General features: G+C 53.9%; 2 protein-coding genes across 5 annotated transcripts in view; one reads left to right on the top strand and one right to left on the bottom strand.

The window, feature by feature from the left end:
• The window catches only part of Neurl1 (neuralized E3 ubiquitin protein ligase 1), a 103,672-nt gene extending 95,679 nt beyond the window's left edge, over positions 1-7,993 (top strand). For all 3 annotated transcript variants that reach the window (XM_048338318.1, XM_048338316.1, XM_048338317.1), the window contains exons 4-6: positions 570-1,274; positions 4,734-4,880; positions 5,420-7,993. In XM_048338318.1, coding sequence (XP_048194275.1) covers positions 570-1,274; positions 4,734-4,880; positions 5,420-5,658 — 1,091 coding nt within the window. In that variant the 3' untranslated portion in view covers positions 5,659-7,993. The remainder of the gene's footprint in view (positions 1-569; positions 1,275-4,733; positions 4,881-5,419) is intronic.
• A 4,221-nt stretch (positions 7,994-12,214) lies between these two features.
• Sh3pxd2a (SH3 and PX domains 2A) overlaps positions 12,215-22,381 on the bottom strand; it is a 179,084-nt gene continuing 168,917 nt past the window's right edge. For both annotated transcript variants that reach the window (XM_048338315.1, XM_048338314.1), the window contains 3 exons: positions 22,069-22,118; positions 19,718-19,837; positions 12,215-17,642 (listed from right to left, as the gene is read on the bottom strand). In XM_048338315.1, coding sequence (XP_048194272.1) covers positions 15,693-17,642; positions 19,718-19,837; positions 22,069-22,118 — 2,120 coding nt within the window. In that variant the 3' untranslated portion in view covers positions 12,215-15,692. The remainder of the gene's footprint in view (positions 17,643-19,717; positions 19,838-22,068; positions 22,119-22,381) is intronic.

Here is a 22,381-nt window from a genome sequence, read left to right as displayed (position 1 = left end):
AAAGCTAGGCATTGGTGGCTTGTGTCTGTAATCCTAGTCACTCAGGAGGCTGAATTCTGAGGATCTAAGTTCAAAGCCTGCCCAGACAAACCTGAGTTCATCTTCAATTAACCAGGGAAAAAAGGGCTGGGAGTGGAGGTGTGGCTCAACTAGTAGAGCACCAGCCTTGAGCTGAAAAATTTCAGCTCAGGTCTTGAGTTCAAGCCCCTGCCTGTATGGCAGAAGCACGCGCGCGCGCGCGCACACACACACACACATGCACACACTGAAAATTACACACTTGCACACTTACTGCAGACAATAAGGCAAGTAAATAGTACAGAGAAAGCCCTGTCAGCTGTTTTGGAGATGGCCTTGACCCCATGCTGTTATTTCAACCTTGATTCCATTCCACGTTGTCACAGCATTTTTTTTTTTAATGCCATTAAGCATTTGCTAAGGAAGTCAGTCAGTGGTGCCTTCTTGAAATGCAGCTGAGAAGGGGCGCGCAGGTGGGGGGTTCGTGGCTGTGACCCTGACCGTGACCTTTGACCTGACGGCTGCCCCCTCTCTCTCCCTCCCCGCCGCAGACAGCGAGCTGGTGCTCCCGGACTGCCTGCGGCCGCGTTCCTTCACGGCGCTGCGGCGGCCTTCGCTGCGGCGCGAGGCGGACGACGTGCGCCTCTCGGTGAGCCTGTGCGACCTCAACGTGCCCGCTGGCGACGGCGACGGCGACGAGGGCGCGCCCGCCGCCGGCTGCCCGATCCCGCAGAACTCGCTCAACTCTCAGCACAGCCGCGCGCTGCCCGCGCAGCTCGACGGCGACCTGCGCTTCCACGCGCTGCGCGCGGGCGCGCACGTCCGCATCCTGGACGAGCAGACGGTAGCGCGCCTGGAGCACGGGCGCGACGAGCGCGCGCTGGTCTTCACCAGCCGGCCCGTGCGCGCGGCCGAGACCATCTTCATCAAGGTCACGCGCGCGGGCGGCGGGGGCGGCTCGCGGCCCGGCGCGCTCTCCTTCGGCGTCACCACGTGCGACCCCGGCACGCTGCGGCCCGCCGACCTGCCCTTCAACCCCGAAGCCCTGGTGGACCGCAAGGAGTTCTGGGCCGTGTGCCGCGTGCCCGGGCCTTTGCACAGCGGCGACATCCTGGGCCTGGTGGTCAACGCCGACGGCGAGTTGCACCTGAGCCACAACGGCGCGGCCGCGGGCATGCAGCTGTGCGTGGACACCTCGCATCCACTCTGGATGTTCTTCGGCCTGCACGGCGCCATCACGCAGGTCCGCATCCTCGGTGAGTGCTGGGCTGCCGCCCTCAGGGGATGGACCGGGCGTGGGGGGCTGGGTGGAGGCACCAAGATCCCCAACCAACACCCAAGGCCAGTTCTGGGATTGACCCGGGGATGAATGGGGGAGAGGATACCCAGATCCCCAACAAATACCCAAGGCGAATTCTGGGCAGGACCTAAGGGTGGACAGGAGGTGGTGGGGGGGGGGGGACACCCAGATTCCCAACCAACACCTAAGGCAAGTTCTGGGCAGGACCCCGGGAGTGGACGGGGGCACCCAGATTCCCAACCAACTCTCAAGGGAAGTTCTGGGATTGACTCCGGGGATGAACTGGGGTGGGGCCATCCAGATCCCCAACAAACACCCAAGGCGAGTTCTGGGCAGGACCAGGGGAATGGAGGGGGGTTGGGGGGGCACCCAGAACCCCAAAAAACACCCAAGGTGAGCTCTGGGCTGGACCGTATTATCTAGGCCGAAGGTCCGCAAATGTCACAAGGACTGAGTTCAAAGTCTGTTCAACACCGACTCCCAGACACATCTTGGGGCCCAGGGCTACACCCCAACCCAGGGCTGCCTAAAAATGGGGAAAAATGGTTTCCATCAAGAGTTAACTTTTTAAAACAATTTTTTCCTTTGTGTTTATGTGGTAGGGAGGCATCCAACCCAGGTCTTCATGTATGCTAGGCAAGCATTCTACCACTAAGCCACATTCCCAGCCCTAAAACAATTTTTTATGAAGTACAAAGGGCAGTTACATAAATCAGGTGACAAGCGCATTTCTTTTTGGACATTATCACCCCGCAGTTAATGGGAATACTAAAGATGCTTGTGAACACAGGTTGGTCTGTCAGTAGTCAGAGGGGGTCTGTCTGCAGGGTGTGGGTTCTGAGGTGAGGTGGGGGAGGGAATCCCTGAGCAGGCAGCCTTGGGAGAAATGGGATTGCAGAATTCCAGGCCTTTTGTTAGGGTATACAGAGTTTTAATGGATTGGGAGGTAGGAGCAAGTGTGGACCATACTTCCTAGATTATTCTGTGGAATGTTCATAAGGGTTTTTTTGAAATAGGGGCCTATGGTTAAAAACGTGAGGGAAACGTGAATCTGAATAGGGCAATGGGAGGATCCTCTATTGCAGGATTTCGAAGAGCCTTTAGTATGTGGTGCTCTTGTCTACCTGGGCTGGCTTCAAATGGCAGTCCTCAGATCTCAGCCTCCCATGTAGGAAGGAGTATAGGCGTGAGCCACCAGCGCTCAGCTGCAGTGTGAAGCTTTAAAGAGAGTGGTTGAGGTTTTCCAAGCTAATTTGCTCAGACATCTTTTTTCCTTCCCACAAATCATTCCCTGGCATCCATGTTACTCCAGAGGGCAGGTGTTCATACTCTCCACTGCTGGTCTGCGAACCAGCCCTGCTAGACTGAACTATATTCATTAACCTCACTGGGACGACCTAGTAAACTGCAGATTCTTGAGTCTGCCTTTAGAGATTCCAAATCTATGTAACACACACACACACACACACACACACACACACACACACACACACACACACACCAATGCACCAAGGGTGGAGTTCCCTCAGCGTCAGCCCAGGAGGTTTGCTAGAGCAGGGAATGTATACCACTGCTCTTCCTTGTAGGTCATATGTGTTTTACATAACGAAATGCTTATGGTCTGTAGAAAGACCCAACGGAAGTAGAGTGAAAGAAAAAGCAATGAAAAGCAATGAGGCTAGGGTGCTAAGAAGTTAGAATCCAGGGACAGTAAAATGAGAAGCAATGAAATCACAGTCTGTGAAATCAAGCAGAAAGGGAGATGAGCTAGACTGGGCTGAGAATTCAAGATGAAATAAAATGAAATTAGATTAAGGAGGAAAAACAAAGCTCAAGTGAAAGAAAATGAGCTGTGCTTAGTGGGAGACACTGTGCTCAGATTCTCAGCGAAAGGAAATGACACAAGGATAAGGTACTCTTCTGCGTCAGCACCATCTAATAATAGATAAGGAGCTTTCCAGCAAGCTTCTGTCATCCAAAGAGGTTTACAAGACTGGAGCAAAGGAGAATTAAGGGGGAAAAAAAATCAAGACACTTCTGTCCTAAGTGATAAGTGGGTCAAGAGGATATGGCCCATCCAGAATTCAACATCTGTTAAAGTACAGTGCTCCTGAGTTGTTTGGAAGGTTGGGTATTTAAGCCAGCCAGCTGGTGTTGGGGGGTCCTGACTGACTCTAAGGGAAAAACTCACCAGTGATGATGGATGAAGGGTCATATTTACCTTCTAGAGTAGTGGCTGGCTCAGTAAACTACTGGCCTCAGTAAACTAATGAAGGCTCTTTCCCTCACTCATATGTGTCACAAACCCCAACTTCAGCCAACTTCATACTTACTGGTGGATTATTAGAAATACTCCCCTCTGCCTGCCGAGATAGCTCAGTTGGGAGATCGTTAGACTGAAGAAGAAATACTCCCCTCTCACTAGCGACAGAAATAAGGATGCCTAATAGACGTAGTTCTGACAATGCTAGCCTGTGTAATAAGGCAAGGAAAGTAAATAGGAGCCATGCGTTTCTTAAAGAAAATAAACTTTAAGACATTAACACAGTAAGAAAAACCTCTATTGATTAGGCGGAAAAGTAATGTGTTAGCACTAATAATGAAATGTCTTGTTCAACACGGGCAGAGTGTTCTATGAGGGCAGACGGGAACCACATTCTGTCAGTGACCTTTCCTTTTCTTGGAACATTTGTGGTTCAGGGGCTGGGGATATAGCCTAGCGGCAAGAGTGCCTGCCTCGGATACACGAGGCCCTAGGTTCGATTCCCCAGCACCACATATACAGAAAACGGCCAGAAGCGGCGCTGTGGCTCAAGTGGCAGAGTGCTAGCCTTGAGCGGGAAGAAGCCAGGGACAGTGCTCAGGCCCTGAGTCCAAGGCCCAGGACTGGCAAAAAAAAAAAAAAATTTGTGGTTCAACTGGAGAGGCAGAGCTGGATTCCTGTGCAGAGAACCCACCAGATCGCAGGCTCCGTGTCCGCGTCCATACTGGGTGTGTAGGTGCTTGGTGCAGTTGGATTACTTATTTATTTTTCCTGGAGGGAGTTGAAGCTCTCTGGACAACCAGGTCTTTTGATGGCAAGAGCTCTGTCCCCAGCCTTATGTGTGCACAGTGGGCCTCATAATTTATAGAAAGAAAGAGAGCAAGAGGGAGCTGGGGAGAGAGGAATGAGGGATAAAGGAAGGAAAGGACACAGAACTGAAACCTGGGAGAGGAGGTGTAGGCCTTTCTGAAGAGCCAGTGCAGACAGGGTCGGTGATGCCTGTGGACGGTAGTGAAGAAAGCAGGTCTCAGACACCGGGAGGGAGATGGGAACTTTGCCCATGGCCATGCTGTGGTCAGGCCTGGGAGCCCATTGTGGAGCCTTGACTTTATCCTTTGGCTGCTGGTAAATGTGGTCTTTCCCCTTCTGCAGGCTCCACCATCTTGGCTGAGCGGGGTGTCCCATCGCTGCCCTGCTCCCCTGTCTCCACACCAACCTCACCCAGTGCCCTGGGCAGCCGCCTCTCAGACCCGATGCTCAGCACATGCAGCTCTGGACTTCTGGGTAGCTCTGTTGGTGGTGAGTCCGCTGGCCTTCCTTCCTTCCTTCTCTTCCTCCCATCCTTCCTTCCCTTTGCAAGCCCGCCCTCCCTCCCTCCCTCTCCTTCCCTATCTTTCCTCCCTCCCTCCCTCCTTCTCTCCCTCCCCTCCTCTCTCCCTTCCTCTTTTCTCCCTTCCTTCCTCCCTCCTTCTCTCCTACCTCCCTTCCCCTTCCCTGTAGACACCCTCTGTCAGGGCTGGAGCAGAGGGGCTGGAACCTGGCTCAGTAAACCCTTGTTGGGTGGTGACATCGGGCAGGTTCCTCCTGTTCCCCAGCTGGGAAGCTTTCTCCAAAGGATTTTTAAGCACACATGGAATGACCCAAAGTGGCTCAGGAGCGTCTTGCCTTGGAAGGCTTGAAGCCCTTCTCTCCCCCTGCCTTCCATCACCTAGCCCTGGTCTGTAGCTGAGCACACTGCCAGAGCTCAGTCTGTTTTTGGCAGGATGTGGGCTGTCAGGGTAAGGGAGGGGGTCCTGCTGTGGGTTCGGATCTCCTGACTGATACTCCTTTCCCCTCAGGGACGGCCCCCAGTTCCCCAGGGAGCCTGCCTGATTCTCCCCTGAGCCCAGGCGGGGCCCACTGGAGCTCTGAGTGCACCATTTGCTATGAACACGCGGTGGACACGGTCATCTACACGTGCGGTCACATGTGCCTCTGCTACGCCTGCGGCCTACGCCTCAAGAAGGCTCTACACGCCTGCTGTCCCATCTGCCGCCGCCCCATCAAAGACATCATCAAGACCTACCGAAGTTCCTAGCCCATCTCTGTAGGCGTGAGGCCCATGCCAGCTGAGGACTAGGCCCAAAGGGCCTCTTCTCTTCTTCCATTGGGAACTCTTTCTTCTTTCCTATTTATCATGGGAAACTGAGGCCCTGAAGGTTTGGGCTGAGAGGGGCCAGGAAGGAGGGAGGGCAGAAGCACATCACAGGCAGAGGCCATACCCCGCCTTTTCTTTTCTGTACCCAGCTCTTCCCCGCATGTTGAGGGGCGACACTGGGGTCTCAGCCTGTTGCAGTCCCTCTCCTCCTAGGAGGCTCTTGTGGTCCGTGTGGGCTCCTTGGCGAGAATTAGAAAATGCCTGCCTTCTTCGGGGTGCTCCTGAGTTGGGGCACTGGCTAGGGGAGTCGGGACTGGATATCAGCATCATCTGCTCCTTCAGCCCGCTGCCACTGAGCAGCGCACAACCTGTCCAACAGGCCCTGGGCGCGCAGCTCCTGAGGGGTGTCTCACTACGCCTGTGCTCTCTTCCTTTGCTTTTCTGTGTATCGGGCCTGGCAGCAGACTCCTCTCACCCAGGCACCTGCAGCCTCTATGCCGTGTGTCTCCCCCCATCCCGGTTGTAGAGAGCTCCAGGCCGTGTGTGCCTGGCTCCAGGCTCGGCTGCCATGGGCAGGACCCCTGCTGGGTATAGCCTTCTGCCACAATCATCTCGCTGGGTGCGGTTGCCCAGAGATGCCCTTTGGTATGGGCTGGGGTGAGTCTGTCTGCTGGCAGAGTCTCTAAGAACAATCTGCAGCGCCCCCTGCCCCCCCCCCCGGCCTCTGTTCCCACATCTCAGTGCCCACCTGGGCCTAGGCCTGGGCAAAGCCTCAGAAGCCATCATATGCCAGGAAAGAGCCAGGGTCCCAGCGGGAGGGTTCCCTGGGCTAGGAGCAGCCCTTTTCCTTATTTTTATTTATTTATTTATTTGGTCCACGGGTTTTTTTGGGTGAGCCTAGATCCCTGGGGCTCTTAGAACCTCTGCCATATATGTGGGGTACCTGGTAAGGGGCAGCAGAGAGAATCGTCACTCAAAATCCTCTCCGTGCACCAGCCACAAGACCCATGGCCACCTGGCTGGGTTGGAACGTCCCCCAAAGGGGCCAGGCTGGAGGCCTGCTGGAGTCTGTCCTGCCAAGAGGTGGTGGAGCACTCGTAGCTACACAGTGCTCCTCCTCCCAGGGGCGGGATCTGGAGTGCCAAAGGGGCCTCAGGTGGCCGGAAGTCTCCCCCCCCCATGAAGACTTCAAGGGTCCTGGGAAGGCTGAGGGGACCCCGTGTGAGCTGGGGAGTGGTTTGGGGCCCTTGTCATAGGGGCCTCAGCTCCCCACTGCTCTTAGGAAAGGTGCTGCCTGCTTGTAGCACCTCTAGGGGCTGCAGGATGAGTGGGGGGGGGGGGGTGCCCTTACTGCCATTCAGTGAAGGCCTCAGCCTTCCCAGCCCAGTCCAAGCCAGTGTGGAATCTTGGCCTTGACTCTCCAGCCTCCCAGCCCCTTTCCCCAGGTGGCTTGTTTTGCGCCCTTGGAGGAAGTTTTCTCCTGTGACCAGCAGGGCTGGGGTTCTAGTCCTGACTATGAACTAGTCATGTGGCCCTGGTCCGGTGGTCACCCTCTGACTCTGGCTTCCTCCTGCAAAAAGCAGTGGTTTGGGGATGGGGCAGACTTTATGGCCCTTGGGGGAGGCCCAGGGACCAGGAACCTAGCTCTGGCAAAGGCCCGAGGGGCTGTGGGAAGTCACCTCTTCATGGCCCTAGGAAACCTAGCTAGTGAATGGCCCTATCCATCTGGGGGGTCCCCTCCCCAAGGCAAAGAGTAGTCTTAGATGGAGGGGCTGCCTGGCCAGCGGAAGATGGAGGAAAACAAGCCATTGTCTATCCTGTTAGCGCCGGGGCGGCCATCATCAACTTTGTAAACTCTGGGTTGCTGTGATTGTGAATAAAGGTGATTTCGTACCAGCTGGCGGGCAGGGGGGAGGTCTGTGTGTATGTGTGGGCCCGCGTGTCTTTAGGTGGCCCTGGGCACACCTGAGATCCCGAGGGCCGAAACAATCAGGTAAGGAAGGTTCCCTGGTGTCAGGGTCTTGTGCATGACCTGGGGTCCACAGCAGAAGCTGCAGTTCCCATCGACACAGGCCACTGGGTCTGTGAGAACAGGGAGTGATGGGGTGGGAGCAGTGGGAGGCCATGAGGAGGTTGGGCATCCTTCAGGACTGAGCAGGCCCAACTTGGACAGATTGTGAGGTGGGCGGCGACACCTAGAGGCTGGAGAGGGAAACTACAGGCCTTCCTTCTGGTCACCAGGGACTGGAGCTCAGCTGTGTTCCCACTCACTGGTCACTGGTGGGTCTGGAGGGGGGGGGGGGGAATGGAGGTCCTTGAATTGAAACTTTAGAGGAACTTTCCCCCTGTGCAAAGTGGTGCTGAGATGTGCTGAGTACTTCTTGATGCTAGAGGAGGCAGCCAAACAGCCCAAGGCTTAGATACAATGTTGGAATTACTCATCTGGCTATGTGTGTACAGGGGATGCCTGCCTTCCCATCCTCCTGGGAGGATGCTTGGGCTGCCCAGTTTCGGCTGACCTTAAACCCATTGCAGGACCACTGTTCCCTCCTTATAGAGTCCAATACAAGTAGGTGGGGGTCAGCCCTGCTGGGGACGAGAGCAGTCTTAGCCACTCTCAAGAAAACCTTCCAAAGGTGAGGAAGGCTGGAGGAGCCCGCGCCTGGTTCTCACCAACAATGGGGACTGACTTTGACCTCTGTGTACTCTTAGATGCCGAGGGTGGTCTGCTGTACTTGGGATAGTGAGCCTTTTGCTATGTAGCTGAATTGGCTTGCAGAATTAGGTGATTTCTGTTCAGTTAAAAAGACCAAAAAAAAAAAAAAACCTTTATTTAGTTTTCAGGGAAATACAAGATGCATGTAAACATAAACAGAATACAAAACAACCCAAATCTTACGGTCTAGAAGCATGCCAAGGCAGAGCATTTCTGCAGACCAACAGTCCTGTGAAAGAGATAAAGGACACCTGCCAAGTGGCAGGCCGAGGGGTTGGGTCTCTTTCCCAAGGTCACTGCTTATTTTGTGATGATAAAAAAAAAAACTATTATAAATACCAGAAACCTGGAGATAGTTTAGCACCATCATTGATCCTGGAAATTTTTCAGCACTCACATGGACCGTACTGTATTGAATTCATTTTTCTCCAGTTTTTCTGCCAAGGGGAAAGAGGAGGAAAAAACCTGGAGAAAGGACTTTGAGTGGGCTCCTGGTCCTACTAGGAGCTGGGTAGCGCCTGGACAAGAACTCCCTGGAGTTCCGGAGCCCGGGCCACATCCAGCCATCCACCTGCCATACAGTCCACACACCCCACGCTCCAGAGACAACACTCATGTTTTCCTTCGCAACCACTTTCTTGCACATCTCAAACTGGCAGACACCAATTCCCCACCGTGTCCTGCATTCAAAGAAAATCTATCCCAGGGAGTAAGTTGCCAATTATTTCTCTGAAATAAACCGAGCCTTGTGCCTTGGTGAGAACCCACTAACAACTAGAAGAGCAGAATCGTGGGTGGGAGTGCAGTTTTCCTGGCCTAGTTCTTAGCAAGGAGGCAGGCTCAGCACATGGAACCACGGAGAATCAGAGAACCTTGAGATTAATTCATTAGTAGAAGGCTGACGGAGGTCGTCTTCACCTCGGGTAGGCCTGAGGAAGTCTGAGCCCTGAGTTCCAGTTTGGGGGTGGTGGGTCCCTATTGTATGGCCCTTCGTGGTCACTGGTCTCTGATTTGTACAACCTGACAGGCTAGCTCTGGACTGGACAAAGGGCAGTGGAAAAATCTGTGATGAACTTGGGAGGTGAATGCTAAGTTTTCTGAAAATGGCCTCTAATATTACAGACTGGTTTGTTGCAACACCTCTTCTCCACCTGACGACCATTCACTGGGACTGTTTGTGGCCCAGTGAGTAACTGACTCACTTCTATGGCCAAATACGAAGGATTTCCCTGCCTCCAGCTCTGGCTGACTTGTGGGCATTAAGTCACAAACACCCCTGTTGCACTTGCTCTCCTTGACACATTCAGCATCGGCTTGTTCCTTCAATAAACACAAAGCAAAACTCCCATCTCAGCCTTCCCACACCTTTTCTGCCTAGAAGACATCCTTTTCATCCATGCCCTCCCGTGAAGGGATGGCAAGCCCTAACCACACACGTACATGCGCTCACACATTGCCCACATGCCTCTCACCCGCCTCCAACTTGCTCTATCCATCTTCCTCTAACGAGTCCTCTCACACAATCCTCTCAAAGCACAAACCACTGGCCAGGATGGGACTGAGCAAGACCAGGACCTTCAGCACAGGGAACCCCTACCCTCTAAGGCCACTATGTTCTGGGATGGGGCTAGGAAAGGATACTGATTGTCAAGGTCAAGTGCAAATTTGAGACTTGAAAGGGGAGTCTCCTGTGAATCCCAGCCTTATAGGTAGATTAGGACCAAAGCTTTGGAAGGTAGAGCCTTCCATCAGTCCATACATCAGCATGTACAGGACAAAGCAGGAGGGGCTTACTGGGGCTAAGGTCATAGGTCACTAACCCTGTACTCTCAATTGCTTTGATCACAGACCTTTGGAATCACGGGGGGATGAGACTAATCCAAACAGATTGAGCTGGAGAAAGCTAAGTCCCTGGAGTGCCTACATACTACCATGAGGTGCTCGCCAGGCCTGTAGAGACAGGAGGAGGTGCTATCAATGCATGTGTGGCTCCTGCAGAACCCACTGAGTGCCAGTCCTCACCTTCCCTCAGAAACAAGAGCCCAGGGGCCAGCAGCTCTCAGGTCATGCGTGACTTTTCCCGATGACGTGCCGGGTGCAGGTGGGGAGGAGGCCTGCAGGTGGGTGCCCTGACTTAACCAGCTTTTCCATGGCTTCATTTTGGACCAAGGGATTAAGGCCTTAGGCTGCTTTTGCTAGATCTGTTAATGCCAGTGTGAAGTTTCCAAGTAAATAATAAAATAATTATCAAAGTGGGGGGGGGACGACACATTGCACTCTCCAGCCGGGATTGTGTGCGTGAATGGCACGCATACTTGCTGCCAGAGCCGAGTCCCTTGGGACCTGCCCAAGGCCAAGAACTGTTCAGTGGAGACAGCTTGCCCAGGATTTTCTTCTCTAACCCCATGTTACATAATTCAAGTGGGAAATTACCAGCACACACGCGCACAAGCACACACGCATTTTCTCAACAGCCCTCAAAAAAGTGAGGGAATCTTAATTATTCTTGAGCAATGTGGACTGTTCTCTTTCCAGAGAGCTCTGTGTCAGGATTCTCAGCATCTGGACATGTGGATGTATCTTTTCCAAGAGACCCACGCGGGCACAGCCCCACTTCAGCACACACCCATATCCGCACAAATTCACCAAAGGAGGGTTGGAGCAGCAAGCGTACAGTACTGGAGGTGGAGGGATTGAGCCAGGCAAGGAAGTGCTCGCTGCTCTGGGAGGCAGAGCTCCAGGGGCTGGGGCCAGAGGGGCTTCTGTCCAGCTACTTCCACTGGCCCTAAGGGAGACTGGCTTGGTACCTGTCGTGAGGGGTTCTGTCTGCAAACAGCTGGGCAGAGCCCTCCTATGCTTCTCCCAGGACCCTTTAGGCCTCCCTGGGTTGAAGCAGAGCCTTCTCCTCACAGCGATGTCATTGAGATGAATGGTGGCCCAGGCTCAGCCAGCAGGCTCTGCTGCAGGGTTGTGGGGCTCGTATTTCACTGGATATACAAGGCCTAAGGTATCGCACCCTCCAAATGGTTTGGTTACATCTAGGGTTCCTGCCTATTAGCTGAACTGAGCTTCCATTGTTCTCCAAAGACTCAAACACATATCAGAAGGGCTCACAGCCCAAATATCAGGAGCCTGGGGCCAGGGAGGGCTGCTGGGAGCCACTTTTAGGACAGGTCTCTCTGAGCAGCTGGCTTGCAAAACAACAGAAATGACAACAGGGAGCAGTTCTTGGATGTCCCGGCTCTGCTCTGGGGACTCGGCCTGCGAGGTCAAAGGCCCATGCCACTTCCCTGAATCCCTTTCTTCTGGGTGGACAAGACCCAACAGGAAAAGAGGCTGTTCTCTAGAGGCAACCCCTTCCATCTTGCCAGGGGAAGAGGGCTGAAAGGTCCAACACCACAAACCCACCTGGGCTTTCCACAGTTCCAATTCCTTCCAGCAGCCCCCTCCTGCCTCCTGCAGACTGGGCTGCGGGATCAGTGAGCCCGAGCATCTCTCTTGGTAATATTGCACTTTCCTGTCTCAGACTGTTTTCATTTCCCATTGAGAATGCAAAGTATTTGGAGGGCGCAGGGGAAGTGAGTAACCTTGAAGAAATAACATTATCAGTTAAATACAAAAATAGGAAAAGCAGGGGTTACTTCATCTTTCTTTGCCCCTTAAAAACAAAAACTACCAAACCAAGGTCTAAAATAGTTCTATGCCTACTCTGCAAGTACTAGTAATAGGAAAAATAATGCTTGGCCGAAATTCCCTTGTCTTTTTTTTTTTTTTCCCTTAGATGATAAAAAAGTAACATGCCTTGCTGAGGAAAGCAATGGATACAAATGCCAGTAAAATATGCTGCTCTAACATCTGAAACTGATTATAGTGATTCTATATAATGCCTTCGTCCAATGGAGAATCAAGAGAAAGACCCACACAAAGAGGAACCTTTGAGGCCAGGCTGGGGGTGGATGGGCTCTGCCAGAGTCCTGGCAAACAGGACCTGGCCACAGCCACAGGGAGGAGGCAGCCCTCCACACAGCAGTGCTCCTTCGCACACCCCTCTGGCTGCCCAGCCCAGACCCCATATCCTACACAAGGAGCCAGGTCGGCTATGACAGAGGGTGAGGTGGGAGATGAAGACTTTTTCACCCTTATCATAAAAGAAAAAGGACTTTAAACGGAAAGGAAAACAAAGCACCAAATGATGCATCTTCCGGCATTATATAAACCTCAATAATGACCTCAGAAGGGCTCATTAGGATTAAAGTTGCAGTATACAGCAATACAATATCATTTCACATTTTCAATCACAACGAATGGACAACTAGGTTTGGATGCTGCTGAGATTTCATTTTTGCCTTTTAATCTGATCTGGTTTTCCTCCAGGTGAGTCAGAGCCCAGGCCTCCCGTCCTCTGCTGCGCCGGCGGTGCCCTCCAACGTCACAGAGCAGCTCAGTAGCTCTAGGGAAAGGCCCTCTTGCCTGGGCTGGGCTAGGAGTCCTGAGGCACACGCCTGGCACCCCAGGCCGTGCCTGAGAACTGGCATGCACCCTTCTTCAAGTATTAATATTCTTTGGGTTTGCAGGGTTTTTGTGCTGTGCTGTGAATCAGGGGATTGATGGAGGGGGGCAAGGGGCAGTGCAAAAACTCACTGCTCAAATCCACATGCTGCCAGCAGGTGGCAGCATCTCCTGCTTTTCCTGGATGCCTGAGCAACTCCCAGCCATCCTTGGGGCTGGATGTCACAATGTAAACATGGTGGCCACACAATAACCTGTAGCAGGGCTGGGGAGGAACACAGGATTGATGTGGGGGGAAATCTGCCATTCACTAGCTGTGTGATTCAGGGAAAGTCATTTCCCATACTTGGGTGAAAGTAACAGGGAGGGACGGGACGCGTTCACCTCATAGGTCGCTACCAATCCTGCCTTTTAATGACACTATGGCTTCAGAGCCCTAGAAATCAGGGTTTATTTCGGGGGGGAGGGGGAGAGCAGGAGAACCTGGCTGGCAGAGATCCGCAGGAGGCAGTACGGAAGGAGGGGAAGGGCGGGCTAGGCAGGCTCTGGGGAGCACTGTGGTCCAGTCCAATTGAGATGCTCTATGCTTGGCAGCCATGCTGCTTTCCCTCCTGGCCCGCTGGAACTGTGGCGATTGAACTGTCTCAGCACAGGCATATGAGGTGTGGGGCCGAGAAGGCCCTCCCCCTGGAAGGTCCTTTCACCCGACAGTCACTCTACTTTTAAATTTTATTTTAAATAATCATAAATTACTTTTTTCATCTTTTAATAAATATGTGCTGTTTAAAAATGAGAAAAGTATATACTGCATCTTTAAGTAATGCACTCGGTTCTCTGGGTTTCTTTGCATTCCACCGTATTTAAAGTGCATTAATTAAAAATAATGAACCACTTCTTTATCATTATTGTTCAAATAGGTACAAATAATATTAATACGAAGACACTACACTATCATGAGTACTGCAATCTAGCAGATTAACGCACTATCCTGCTCTATTTAATATTGTCCAGCAGAAGAAAATAACTAATTTCAATTTCTAAGTCAAATGCATGAACAACAACAACGAAAAGAAACCAAAACAATCTCACCACGGCCCTTTGACAAAGAACACGTGCAGTTTACCATAGCTGCCAGGCACTGGTGTATGGTAAGGGGCGGGGGCGGGAGGCTGATGGCACCGAGACGCTAGGTCCCGGCTGGCCTGTGACGGGGGAGGCCTGTCCTCCTGGGTAGAAGGCAGACGCCTTGGGCCAGCGGGTCTGGCAGCATGGTTGGTCGGCTGGCTGTGAGGCCTGCTCTGTCTGGAATCAAAGGCACGTGCGGAAATCCACTCCCAGCAAAGGTTGAGTCCTTGAGGAGGCTGAAGGCCTTCTTTCGGAGGGTCCCCTCTGAGATGCCAACCGTGAACAACACAGCCTGAGGCTGGCAGAGGGTAGCAGGGGACGTGGTGCTTTCATTTCTCTCTTCATTGGGGCACAGCCCCTGGAGAAGCCCAGGCTGCTCCTACACCACGGGCCTTCCATCTTCCCAGGCACCTGTGGCATCGCCAGCGGGCCCAAAGGGCCAGTGGTGGTATCTGCTCCAGTCTGGCCCTGTGGGGCGGTAACTGCTCTCTGCAGGTCCTATGTAAGGCTTTCTTTCAGCCCCGCGCAGTGGGGGTGAACATACAGAGCGGTGGGTCACCCCCAGCCCGGGAGTGGCCTTCTCTCTAAAGGTCTGGCTGCTCACACCTTCCCTCCCTTTGGAGGAGGTGTTATTTCTTTCTATTTTTTGCCTCATCAATGCTGGGCAGAAACCAGACAGTTGAAATGTTTTGCCAAGCCTGGAGCCTGGTCATACCCAGCCCCCAAAAGCCTTTGGCAAGCACCGGGCTTGGGCACGGTCCAAACAGTGGACACCAAACCAAAATGACTCGGTTTATGGAAGGGCAAGAACATGAAATCCAAATCCAAACAAAATACCCTTCCACAGACTACAAAAGAACCCCCCCACCCCCACCCACCCCTTTCCCATGTGAGGCTGACCACCTCAGTCTCCCAAACTAAAGTAAACCCCAAACCAAGATCTGATGTATAACCCCAAACCAATGGACCTGTTCCCAAATATGCCAAGGGACCACCCAGCCCTGCTGGAATCACCAGCAGAAGATGAGGACAGGCCCGCCTCAGGCCAAGGCAGTGGCAGTGGTAGGGAATTGCTTTTCCTCTGACACACATGGAAGCGGCTGGGCGTGGGAGGGGCCGAGCTCACAGAGACGCTGCCCAGCCTCGGTGCCGGGGCGGCTGACATGCCCACCCATGCAAGGCTATGGTGGTCTCTGGAAACCAGCTCAATCACTAACATCTGTGAACAAGGAACAATGGCTGGCTGCAATGGCATGATGCCAATCACCAAAACAGCCAAGTAGGGGCAGAACGCCGTACACCCCTCCTCCTCCGCGACCGCATGACTTCCCAAAGGCATGATTGGGGTTCCCGGGGTGGCCTGTCTCAGATGACCATGCAGTCTATCAGTGAAGTTTACCACCGTGTACATGCGGATCCCAGGCCCTGGACTCCCCACCTATCCTTTTCTCCCATCCTCGCCTCCCTTCCGGCTGGGGGCATCTTTGAGGGCACCTCTTCTGCAGGGTTCCGTGCTGTCCTTCCCCGTGTGTGTGTGTGTGTGTGTGTGTGTGTGTGTGTGTGTGCCACTCTTTGGTGGTCGCCCCCAAGGCACGTGGAGGCTGGGAGGACCCCGCGCTCCCAGTCAGTTCTTCTTCTCCAGGTAGTTGGAGGGCACCCAGCCTTTGAAGGGCTTCACTTCGTCCAAGATCTGGCAGTACCACCAGCCATTGGGGTTCCTCTCCAGCACCTCCATGGACACCCCCTCCTGGAAGCCCGCCGTCTCCTCGTCCCCCTCGTAATCTGCGATGGAGACGTACATGTCTTTGAGGTTGTTGTGGATGAACTGGGACTTCTCGATGGGCTTGGGGCGCACGGGGGACACGGGGATGCAGTTGCGCTGCGAGGAGAGCGGGGAGTCGGAGCCCTGGCTGGCGGCGCGCTCGGCCAGGCGGCCCCTGGCCTCGGCGGCGGCGGAGCGCGCGGTGCTGAAGGAGGAGTTGCGGCGCACGCCCGTGCGCCCGTCGCCGGCCGTCAGCGACTCGTTCCTCCGGAGGGCGCACGACAGGTTGTTGTCCTTGGGGGGCGGGGACACGAACACGGACTGGGGCCGGACGGCCACCTGCCGCACCCCGTTCCTCATCTTCACGGCGGCGCTGCCCGAGGCCTTGCCGAAGCCGCCGGGGGGCTTGGACGGGATGGGCGGCGTGGCCCGCCGGCTCTGGTTCACCGTGTTCAGCGCCTGCACCCGCTTCTCCGCGCTCTCCAGGCTGTCCGACTTGCCCGGGCTCGGCTTGCCCTGGGCCGGGTCGGCCTCCTTGCCAGGCAGGTGGGGCTGCTGGCTCTCATCGGGCACCAAGTAGTGGGAAGGGGCCCAGCCCTCCAGCTCCCCAAACTTCACGTACCACCACCCGCTCTCCAGCTTCTCCAGCACCCGGACCTCGGCGCCCGCCGGGAAGCTGATCTCCGAGTCCTGCACCTTCTGGTAGGCGCTGCAGGTCACGTAGGCCGCCGCCTGCCCTTCCCACTCCTTCTTCGGAGGCCCCGGGGGCACGGAGGCCGGGAGAGGGATGACATCGGCCGAGCCTCTCCTGGGCCCCTCGGAGGCGGTCTGGGGGGGCAGCTCTGAATCCTCACTCTTGGATCCCTTCAGGCCCCCCCGGAGCTGGCCCGTGGGTCTCAGCTGACGCCTTAAAGTGCTGATGTCCATCTTCTCTTGGCTCTGGGACTCGGCCCGGTTGAGCAATGGCTTAGGCCGGAGGGAGGGCTTGGTCCGAGCACAGGGGGTGGGCCCGGCCTTCACCTCAGCATCTCTCTTGGCCCCCACCTTGGGGGTACCACGGGTGCTTGCATCTGAGGCTGAGCGCGGCTTCAGGTCACCACTGTTCTTGGACAGGGAGGAGGAGGAGGAGGAGGAGGAGGAAGAGCAGGCGGTGTTGATGGTGATGGAGGAGGCTGAGGAGTGGCTTTTCCCCAGCTCTGCCTGGGCATTCTTCTCTGCCTTGAGTTTCAGAAGTGATGATGACTTCGGGGAGTCGGAGCCGGACTTGGGGGAGTTTTTCCTGGCAAGGGACAGTGAGGAGCCCCCGGGGGAGTCGCTGTCCCCCGAGGAGCCTCTGGCTGACAGAGTGTCTTCTGCACACGGCCGGAAGCCCTCATTCTCGTAGATGGTCTCCTCCTCCAGGGCCACATCCTCAGAGGAACCCCCCACCTTGAAGCAGGCTCGCTGCAGGGAAGAGGCCGGCGAGGGCCTGCGGGGCTGGGAAGGCCGCCTGTCCCCCGTGCCCTTGTCTTCTGCAGGCTCCTCGCTCAGCTCTGGCTCGGAGTCGAAGCCAAAGGCAGGGATGTCATACTCGGGTTCCTCATACCTGAGCTTCAGCGGGGAAGCCTGGCTCTCCCCGGCACCTGCAGGGCCCTCGTCCACCTCTTTGGGCTTGCTGGGGGGTGCGGGCGGCGGCACCTTGGGTCGGGTCAGCGTGCTGGTGCGGCGGTTCAGGTTGGGTTTCTTGCGCTTATCAATGTAGGATGCAGGGGCCCAGCCCTCCTTCTCACCAATCTGCACATACCACCAGCCGCCAGAGTTCTTGTCAATCACCTGCAGAGAAGAGAGCAGACCGGCTAGTGGGTTGGGGGAACACTACAAGGTCTAGGGCTAGAGCTTCATACTATAAGTTCCAGCATTGCCATTTTACAGACTACCACACTGAGTCCTTGAGACTGTAGCTCAAGACCCATTAGGGTAAAAGATAGATCAGAACTCAAACTCAAGTCTCTAGTATTTCTTGGTTGCTCCTACTCTCCAGGTACCACTACCTCTACCTCTCCTAGTCTGTGTCAATATGCCAGACAATCTGGTCTCTTCTGCTGAGCTCCACACCCTACCCAAGTCATGGCACTGTTCCCACATCCTAAGAAACCCAACCCACCAACGTCCAGATATATGCAGAGCCGCCATTCCATCACCCCTGCCCTCCTCCAGCAACCCCATGGAGGTCTCTTTCAGAATGGGAAGAAGCAGATGACAGCCACTGCCTATGGAATCCCAGTGAAAGAAATCTCAGTAGCCAAAGAGAGTTCTTTGGGTTGAATGGTTTCCTGTTAGAAGATGGGGAGGCCTTCAGCATAGTACTTCCCATGCTAGTATAAACTCGTCCCAGGAGGTGGAGTATGGCGACTGGTTGGCAGGGGTTGATTTGGACTAAGGAATATCAAGGAAAGGTAATCTAGGATTTGGAGACATTCTTGGAGGAAGAGGTCTCAGGGAAAACCTCTAGGGAGCAGAAGCATTAAAAGACTGGTACTGGGGACAAGGGGAAATAAAGGCAGGAGAAAGGAAAGCAAGCTGTTCTTAGCTGGGTGCAGGTGGCTCATGACTACTCAGGAGCTGAGATCTGAAGCTAGCCCAGAAAGAAAAATCTGCGAGACTCTGTCTCTAATTGACCAGCAAATAGCTGGAAGAGGAGATGTGGCTTAAGTGGTAGAGAGCCAGCCTTGAGAGAAAAAGCCAAATGACAGCTAAGGTCTTAAGTTCAAGCCCCAGTAGCAGCAAACACACACACACACACACAAGCTGTTCTTGAGACCAGGCCTCTGCAGCCCCCAGATTTTCTTCTTCCTGTCCCTAGACTCCACCTTTCCCTTACCCATCCCTACAGTTATAGTTCAAGCTCAGGTAAGTATGGCAGTTCTTCAACACTTTGAACTTCTACCTGCTCCATAGAAACCTAAGTCCTGTGGGGAGAATGATTTCTCCTGAGTCTCAGCAAATATTCTGTGGATATAATGCCCTGAATACAGAGTCACTCAAGAGACCTTCTCTGTCTCCTGTAGTACCGCACTCAGTACCAAGAGAACAAAATGCAGCCGCCTCCTTCCAAAGTTTGCTTCAGTGGTTTCAGCCACTCAAGGTCAACTGCACTAAAATAAATAAAGTGGAAGCTTCTAGAAATAAACAGTTAATAACTTTTAAGTAATGTTTACCATAGTATATCGTTCTAATTATTCTACTTTACTATTCATTGTTGCTGTTTGTCTCTATGATACCTAACTTAGAAGTTGACCACCACAGGTATGCAGGTGTAGGAAAAAACAATATTCATAGGCTTTGGTACTGTCTGGATTCCAGTGTCTACTGGGGTCAGGGTCTGCACAAATGATATATCATTCAGGAGGGTTCCCTCAGGGTCTGTTTACTCCTTTTGGCAAAATATGCAGAGCATGGTGGGGAGGTAATCATAACAGAAGCCAAAGGTCCTATGATATGCATGCAGCCCACCAGGGGTCCCTACGATCTCCAATACTTCCAACACTAGCACTTCTAGTTGTTGGGTCTGTGGTGCCCTGGCCCCTGTGGCAATTCTGAGTGAGGGCCCTGACCCTCTAGGGACCTCAGTGATGCAGCTTAGGCTGCCCTCTTGTGGACACTGCCAGCGTACCCCCTACCCTGCAGTCAAAATGCACTAGGTGGGATTTTGTTTTACCCACTGTCTTCCAAGCTTTGTTCCCAAGCGTTCTATTCCCAGCCCTACATACACATTAGGAAATTCCACTACGTGTCCCACGCTGTGAATGCAGGGTGGGGCTTCCACCTGACTTGCAGAACGTAAAATAGGAAATGCAGATCCCTGACCATGATTAGTAATACCCTTTGCATCTCGGCCCCAGGCTTACCTCTGCCTTCTGTCCACCCCGAAAGCTGATTCCATCAGAAATGCAAGATTGGAATTCGGCAATGGTGTAGTACTCCACCTCCACGGAAGGGGGCTCTGGTGGCTTCGGCAGCTGGAACCCCTGGGGTAGAGAGAGAACACAGTGAGCGAAACCCAGCTTATCAGGATGGAACAAGGCCTGGCAATGGTACTACTCTGGCCCCAGGAGACGTGTGGGCTGCTGACACCAGCTGGACAGCAGCTGGCTTGATAGGGGTCTATCTCCCACATGTTAGGGGCTGTAGATGGGCAGCGGGGGGGGGGGGGGGGGGCGGGCGGCAAAGCAGCCCGTTGTTCTTGGGGTGAAGTGGGGCTATGAGGAGGCTGTGGAGTTAGGCGAGAAGTGTTGGGTGGGTGAATAGAATTCAGTGCTCCCCATTTCTGTAGTCAAGTGGAACACAATGGAAGTTCTAGCTTCCTCTTACACGCTGGCACACAACACAGAGAATCTGCCTGGGGCCCATGGTCTGAAATGAACACCATTTGCTGTGTGTCTACTGGGTGCCAGACTCTGCTCTCAAAGGCACCGACTTTCAACAGTGAACCAGATGGACCACCTGTGCTGGTAGATCCGAGCTTCCTTCTAGCTTCAATCCGTTTCCACTCTGGCTACAGTGGGTTTGTGCCTCCCTACTTAGGTCCTTCCTCACATAATAAAGTTAAAACAAAGCAACTGAAAAAAGAGAAGAGGAGGAGCTGTGGTGTGGTAGAAAGACCCCAAAGACCACTTGATTCGTGTCTCAGCAAATTCATTAGCTATGTGATGCTGAGTAAGGCCCTTGACTACTCAAAGCCTCAGTTTCCCCATCTGTAAAATGGAACTAAGAACAGGACCTAAATTAAGAATATACTGAGATAATGCACATGATTTCTGACCCAGAAAAGGGCGCAGGCAGAGCTCAAAAAACAGGAGCCTAAGTTCAACACTCCGAACCCCCCACTCTTCCTCCAAATGGTCCTCATCCTGCCCATCTAAACAGCTGTCTTGGGTGAGACTGGGTGAGAGGTCGGAGGAGGTAGACTTGAGGCCTTGATGTGAGTCAGTCAACTTTCCCTGGCGATGCTTTAGCCTGCAGTTGTGAGTGTGAACGGACTGAGCAGATACGGCCGTTACCCTGGGCCGGGTGGGTTCAGTGACACGTCCCTTCCTTTGGTGTGGAAGGAATGACCCTGGACCTGCAAAAACCGAGTCTGCCTGAAAAGAATGAGCTGGAGCTTGGAGAAAGGCAGAGAATTCCATTGTTCAGCTGAAGGGGAGAGAGACAGAACTTCGGTGGGACTGAGGGTCAGCACAAGGAAGGCCCTGTAGCCAGAGAGACCCAATCTTCAAAACCCTCATGACTTATGGCATCATGCTCTCCAGGGCAGATGCCACTGATCATAGCGCCATGCCGCTGATGTAAAGCGATGTCAGTGTGCCATTGGGTCCACCACGACAGGCAGTACTGCCCAGGGGTGTGGAGTCTACATAGGAAGTGGAACCCAGCTGGCAGCCCTTCTGCCTATGTCAGCACATCTTCTCCTTGCAAGAGCCCCTATGTGATGACTTGTGCTAAGCTCCTCTTATGGGTAAGGAAGGGGGTCTCTGGGAGGTAGGTGTCTTGCTCAGGGTCTCTCTGCTCCTAAGGAATATGAACCCACATATGGCTAGTTGGAGCTCCAGTCTTTCCATTGTCTCCCATCGCCCCTGATAACAGGTCTTCATTCAGGACTCTCTGCTTGCCATCAGTGTGGCTGCCCCCAAGTCCCAGCCATTGTTTTCTGCCGTCTGCCTGAGATGCTACTCAGGAGGACCCCCTGCCCACAAAAGCCAAGGGACCGTACAGTGTGAGACCTCTCTGTTAGGGGGAGCCAGTCCTTGCAATGCGGCCCCCACCCCTGGAGGCTGCTTGCTGGTCTCTCTGTGGCCCTCCCAGGCTCCAGCACCTTCCATGTCCATCAGCATTCCAAGAGCAAGGCAAAGCTTAAAGGCTTCTGGACCAGTATGGTCAATAGCCCCATTCCCGCCCCTGGCAATGCCCAGGCTGCATGCTCTTGCTGGCCAGTCTAAATGTTTACGTCTGCCAGTGCAGTGGCTGGGTGGATTTATTTAGTTTTGGAGTGCAGTGTGTTTCCGATTATAAACTGTCCAGCCAGGCCCCAGAAGCTGGGCTCTGCAGACTGCTCTCCCTGCCCCCAGCCCCCCAAAGCTGGAAATCCCAGCAGGGCTCTGGAAAACCTCTGGGCCAACCAGCTCTGCTATAAGACAGCCAGCTCAGAGACAGCTACAGAGCTACTGAGAGGAGGAACAAAGGGAGACAGTCTGACCCTTACCAAGCTGGATTCTCGGCGTGGTGGAGGTCTCGTCCTGAGGTTCGGGGAGCCTGGATAGAAGAGATGGGGCTTCAGAACTGCCAGTCGGGCAATAGTAACTGTGCCGGTGCTTGCTTTCACCAGGTGTGCCCCCAACTCTGCACCCCTGGAACTCCATGCTTTTGTCCCACATGTATGAAAGATGTAGTCACCAAAGGCACAAAGAGACCTTTGAGCTTCCTTGGCTCTGTGAATCCCCTAAAACGATGTGCACACATGCCATGTTTTTGCAGAGTAAAGGAACACTGGGTTATGTGGTACTGGAGACTAAACC

The sequence above is a fragment of the Perognathus longimembris genome, chromosome 2 (assembly GCF_023159225.1).
Source record: "Perognathus longimembris pacificus isolate PPM17 chromosome 2, ASM2315922v1, whole genome shotgun sequence".
Lineage (NCBI taxonomy): Eukaryota > Metazoa > Chordata > Mammalia > Rodentia > Heteromyidae > Perognathus > Perognathus longimembris.
Note: the sequence above shows the minus strand (reverse complement) of the source record. Positions and strands in the feature narration are given on the sequence as shown.